Genomic DNA, 6,176 nt, shown 5'->3' on the forward strand with positions numbered 1-6,176 from the left:
GAGCAAGAGTTCAGGTTAGACGCTGAGGCAGAGAATCTAACCCAGTAGGTTTGATGCTCCAGCGAAGATGTGATCACAGCCTGCTGCTTAAATCCTGTGTGGTCTCGTCAGTGGTATGAGGAACACCTGTGGACAATGATTAGTGGCGCCACCCAGAAGGTGGAGCCAAACCCCAGATCCTCACATCTTTGTTCAGTATAAATCTTTGCTGACTAAAAGTATCAGCTTGTTCCCTCCAAAGTACATTTTATTTGCTACTGTTTCCCTTAATCCTAATGTTTTCCACATCCAGTGAGGATATTACTAAGGCTTTCATGAACTGTTATTAACTAATGGTGAGCTGTGTGCCCTAAAGAAATAAATGTTTCTTCTGGTCAGGTTTGACATTTTAAACGCACATAAATGCTCATACATACAGTACATACTGTAAAGTTTTACATAAGTATATTTGTTGAATAAGATTGAAAGTGGAGTTGCATACAGTATGTGGAAAAGAACTGAAAGACAAACGATTCCTCCAAGAGTTAAAGGAATTAGTCAGACCCCAGTTTAATTCACGCTTGTTTTCAGGCAAAACAGACAAACGGTTACTTCTGAGGATTCGTTGGCTTTGGCTTTGTGTCCTTAAGATTGTAAAAATGGATCAGTAAAACTCAGTTTAAAACACTGCAAACTGTAAGTCTTCAATTGTTATTCCAATGTTATTGAAACTACATCTTGACTTTGGAAGCCTGTTTTTTTCACTGATTCTCTGGGGCATGTATATGTTTTTTTTTTTTTAATTTGTTTGAATATATTGTAAATGTATATGGTTTGTGGCATAAGTGTCTTTAAATAAAAATTCTGTCCTAAAGGTTACTTATCTCATCCTCTTTTGTGTTATGTGACATAATTATTATGCATTTTAAAACTGAACCAATTTTAGCCCTTCTAAGAAGAAGCCTACACTGGGTAAGGCATTACTATTCGACTATAAAACTAAGATTGTACATCAAAATGTTGCACTACATTTTGTTGCAGCAGCTTACTGACAAAGTGAATGCAGTAGTAAAACTAAATTACAGTAAAATACTGGCAGCTAGAGATGCCAGTATCTTACTGTATATTTAGGTTCACCACTGTATTTACTTTAACAGTAAACTACTTTAAACATTAATTACAGTGTTGAAAATGTAAATTTACAGTAAATTACTGACAGCTAGATTCACCAGTATTTTACTATTTTTTGCAGTACCTGTACTGTATTTGCTTAAACAGTAATCTACTGTCAGAAAAAATTTACAGGATTATTTCTTAGAGTGCATTGATTCAAGTCAGGTGTGTTGGAGCAGAGAGACAAGTAAAACGTGCAGGATGGTGGCCCTCAAGGACCAGGATTGCCCACCCCTGCTCTAAACAATATTAGATTTTGCATTATGTTGTTTTCAAGGTTTGACCAAAATGGCTATTGTTGTTACTAGATAACTATATAAACTAACTATATATAATTTATGAAGTAAACCTTTTTAGGGCCAAGTGGATATTGTATGTGTTAAGAATATCAGGTGCACAGAAACAGTTATGCAGTGAAGACATGAGTACATGTGTGGCTTTCTGTGGAACGCCAAGAGTCTGCCTACAGTCCAGGAAAGTGCATGTGTAACTCAAACCAGATGTCCTAATGAGGAGATGTGTCCCAACTCATGTCCACATTTGAGTTTGGTATTAATGAGAGGTATCTACTTGGATCAGCCTGACCTTGGATCAACATTCTGTGGTTCCACAGCTCTTTGTCTGCGTGAAAAGAGTTAGACGACAAACTAGAAGCAAACTAAAACCGTTTTAGAAGATAACTGCTTCGGTGGAGATAACGAAGGTGAAACTTAAACTTTTGCCAAAAAAAAAAGATCATATTTATCTCAAACTTTACTCCTCAGCCAGTTATAAAAGTTGAGAAAATGAAGTTTGAATTTCTCGGTTTTCTATTTGATTTTAACTTAGACAGAAGAACCCTAAAGAAATAATAGCAATGGATTTCCAGGAGCCAATAAAACACGTCAGGTATCTCAATTAAACGAATGTGAATCAGAGCAATTATTTCTTTGGACACTCTTGAACTCCAAATTGCCCCTCGATGTGAGTGAGAGTGTGAATGGTTGTTTGTCTCGTTTGTCTCTGTGACGGACTCATGACCTGTGCAGCAAGATGGTATCAGCTACTCATACAAATGCTCCTGATGAGTTTTTTTAATCTTTTATTTTCTTTAACCAATCAGCAATGTTTGTTCTAAATTCTGTATATTACATCTTGGAAAAAAGTTGTTCATAATTTTATAAAAATAAATTGACATAATACATTTGAAAACCAAGGTCAAATCAAATCTTTTTTCAATCAATACTGACTGAGACTGGCCCTCAGCTGGGAGCCAGTTTCTAATTTAGGCTCCTGCTGTCACTGAATATGACATCCCTGATATAAACAGTTCAGCAGAAGTTATTTAAACTCAATTATTACTGTTATAAATGGATTACATGAATAAACAATCAAATTTCAATTTCAATCAAATTAAAATAAGTCATCTATATGATCTAATTAAATTATAAACTTGTTTATATGAGAAACTAAACTGGATGCTTCATCATAAAACCTTAGAAAAAACAATCCTCAGTATTCTTCCTCAGGCAGGAAAAACATTCAAAAACAGGGCTGCGATACACTATTGACATGACAAACAAAATTCACAAAACATGCAAACACTTCCTAAAATGAAATTTAAATTGTTAAAGAATTACACATTTCTTATTAATATTGTACAAGAATGTGTGCAATTAGCAGGTGCTAATTTCGGATTGCTCGTCAGCTGAATCTTCCTGGGTCAGAAGGAATAGGTTATTATTATTATTATTACAGACGAGGGTACAGACTTTTAACAAATATTATTCAGATATTTTTTTCCTGCTTTTGTCTTGTTCTGCTGATTTTTAAATGTGTTCCTGCTGCCAAACTGTCTGAGGTCCAAATATAAAAAGCTCCAGCAGAGCTGTGGGTCTGAAGGCCTGGAACAGTTGTTCTGGGATCATCTGATCAGGATTCTTTGGAAGAACTGTTCTGTCTTCATTCAGCTGAGTCAAAGCAGCTGCAGGTCCATGAAACTAACAAACATCAGGATTCTGGATCCTTTCAGATGTTCCTTCTTGTCTTCACTGCAGTGATTCTTATTCTCTTTAAGGTGTTTCAGTAAATTATTATTAAGTTTATACGATGATGGAGGCATAAAAAGGAACAAAGAAATAATTCTTTGTGAATGTGTTGGATCTGATCAAACACATTCACAAAGAAATAAACCGTTAACTAGAAATATTTAGGATGTTAGTTAATGACTAACTAATCCTTCCTGATGGTGATAACCCTGATGGTTGGTTCTGAGGCAGCTGAGAAATTCATCTGGATGTGAGAGGAGCTCCTCTGAGGTTCTCCTCTGCTCCCTGAGCTCCTTCCTCTTCAGCTGCAGAGACTCTGATGTTCCTCACAACCAGCTCCATGTTCTCCTGTCTGCTCCACTTCTGCCTCCTGCTGGCCTGCAGAGACATGACAGCACCCAGATGTGAGTGAGAGCAGCAGTCCTCTGTGTCTTCAGCTGAACAAACACAGGCTGACTGCTTCATTCTCAGCTCCAAACATGTGGACAGTACCTTCCAGTAGAAATACAGGCCAGCGTTCACCACCAGCAGAGTCAGCGGCAGGACGACCGCTCTGATGAGAAGAACTGTTGCATCTGATCAAACACATTCACAGTCATCATCACAACATCATGAGTCCAACAGCTGCCTTTAAACACAAACACTCAGAACACTGAGAGCTCTGCAGACCCACTTCATGAGTGAAATGACTCAGTTATCTTTCAAAGAAGCAGAGTTATCCTCAGAACCAAACATGTACGTTGGATGGAAACATGGAAACAGTCAGTGGACGTTTCAGAGTCTCTGCTTCAGCTCACCTGAGACAGTCAGAGACAGACCACGGCTCTCAGAGGAGAAGTTATGAGAAAAAACGTGGATGTTATAAACACAGCTGTAGCGTCCTTGGTGGGCGGGCTCTGCAGCAGGAAACAGGAAGTGTGCAGAGTGATTGACAGCTGGCTGGATGTAGCCGTGTGGAGTGTTGGAGGAGGTGAAGGAGAGCTGGAAGGAGCCTCCTGGATACTGAGGCTGGATGGAGCAGCTGATGGTGAAGCTGGAGCCCCTGGACACCGGAAACCCCTGCTGCTGGGCATCAGAGACCCCGTTCACGGAGGACACAGAGATGATTGGCTGAACCAGCAGGTCTGGAAACAGGAGGAGAGAAAAAGACCCTCATCTGTTTTAACCTGAACAGCTTTTGTTGATTGTGATGAAAAACTTCATTATGTGAAGGAAAGACGTTTTGAGGAACTGTGGAGGAAATTTAGAGACAAAGTAGAAAAATGTGTGTCAGGAACAGCATCCTAGAAAAGTGTGTGTAGAAAAACAGGCAGATAGGCAGGAGGATACAATGTGTGGATGCACTGTGCCTGGTAAGCTGAATAAGTAGAAACACTGAGTGAAATCATTTCATTTGACAGATTATATAACTGTAATCAGTCGACTTGCATCGATAAGGTTCAGACAGTGTTCCCAATGAATCAATTATAAGAAAGGACAGTATTCATACTTTGTAACAATCATTAGAAGAGAAAACTAGAAGCATTCAGAGAATGCCAACCTCTGCCGAGGCCATAGGGTCAGTAACACCGATGAACTCTTGTATGATCAGAATTATCACCAAAATGTAATCATTTCTTTTCTGTAACAACCCCAACATCTCCTATTAATGACTTCTAGTACGCAAAATTCACTTTTTGAATGTTTTTGTTCTTCCATTTGGGTAGCTACTGTTTCTAGGAACAGTCCAAGTGGAAAAAAAAACAAACAAAAAAAAAACACCCAGCCGTTTTTTGTAAAATAAATAACTGTTTTCTGGTGTCTGCAAAAGGACCTGTTTCATAAACCTTGGGTTTGCTGCGTCACAATATCCGTTACCTAGCAACCCTAAGCCAAGCCCATTCTCTCACCTACAAACCCAAGTGGAGCTCCACCCACTTCATTACAAGAAGACGTCACATTTGTCCTGCTGGTTTTACCGCTGAACACGGTCTGCTGGAAAAGGAAAATGTTCTGTTGTCGGCTGCAATGTAGAACATGTGCATGTTCTCCCAGTCACAGGGAACAGAGCTGCGTGGCTTCATTTTATTTTTGATGGCAATGTTCCCGTGATATTGCTAAATAAATTTGTAGTTTGAACACCTCAACTATCCCATAAACACTTCTCTGTTAAAGTCATGGCAGGTTTGTCTAAACTAACATTAGAATTATAATAATAAAAGAACAGGGAAAAAACAAAACAAAACAGATCTTTACCAGGCGGCCGTCCGGACACTTTTCAGGTTTGCAGGAGGAGGAGGAGCTGCGTCTGCCTAAACTGACCCTGCTGCTGCTGACCTTATTTTCTTCTTCTTTTTTTCGTAAATTAAAAACAATATAAATATGTGTCAGATCTGCAGCGTTTAACCCATCAGAGAGTTTTTATGTTTTCAGACGAGACACTGAGTTGGGGGCGTGGCCAACAGCAGCTTATTTGCATAGAAGTGACGTAGCCCTAAAACCACTCATTCTGAAATGAGCTTTTGTGTATTAAATTTAATGACCATGTTATGTATAAGCCACAGACCTAACCTAATAGTTCAAGGAAGCATTTAAGTAATCTTGCTAACAGATAAAAGAAAAAAAAATCCACCATGACAAAAAACAAACACCCTTGTAACAAAGTTTTAACTAAAGGGGCACCTGTGACCTTAACCTTTGACACTGTGTCCTTGAAAAAAATACAAACCATAATGACCCATAAGGTTATTGTTCTGGAGAACTTTACAGTTCAGTCCAAAGAAATCACAGAAGAAACTCTGGAAACATGACTGTCATACATGATGTTAGAGAACATGACTGTTAGAGGCTCACCTGAACAGGTGAGATTCAGAGAGGAGAAAGAGGGTCCTGATGATGCACAGTCTCTGAGACCAGAACCAGACTGAACACAGTCAGACCTGATCCTCCACACAGGTGTGGATGAAGACTGTCTCTGTCCTACAGAAACAGCAGAGCCACAGTCCAGATGTTCACAGA

At 39.0% G+C, this 6,176-nt stretch overlaps 1 protein-coding gene across 2 annotated transcripts in view; it reads right to left on the reverse strand.

Annotated features, from left to right (window-relative positions):
- Positions 1 to 758: 758 nt before the first annotated feature.
- Positions 759 to 6,176, reverse strand: part of LOC112451274 — a 16,000-nt gene continuing 10,582 nt past the window's right edge. The window contains exons 4-7 of one of the 2 annotated variants that reach the window (XM_037979294.1): positions 6,012 to 6,176; positions 3,977 to 4,303; positions 3,672 to 3,754; positions 759 to 3,557 (exon numbers count right to left, since the gene is read on the reverse strand). In XM_037979294.1, the coding sequence (XP_037835222.1) occupies positions 3,420 to 3,557; positions 3,672 to 3,754; positions 3,977 to 4,303; positions 6,012 to 6,176 (713 nt within the window). In that variant the 3' untranslated portion in view covers positions 759 to 3,419. Of the gene's footprint in view, positions 3,755 to 3,976; positions 4,304 to 6,011 lie in introns of both variants that reach the window. The other variant, XM_037979293.1, reaches the window with a different exon arrangement.

The sequence above is a fragment of the Kryptolebias marmoratus genome, linkage group LG14 (assembly GCF_001649575.2).
Source record: "Kryptolebias marmoratus isolate JLee-2015 linkage group LG14, ASM164957v2, whole genome shotgun sequence".
Taxonomy (NCBI): domain Eukaryota; kingdom Metazoa; phylum Chordata; class Actinopteri; order Cyprinodontiformes; family Rivulidae; genus Kryptolebias; species Kryptolebias marmoratus.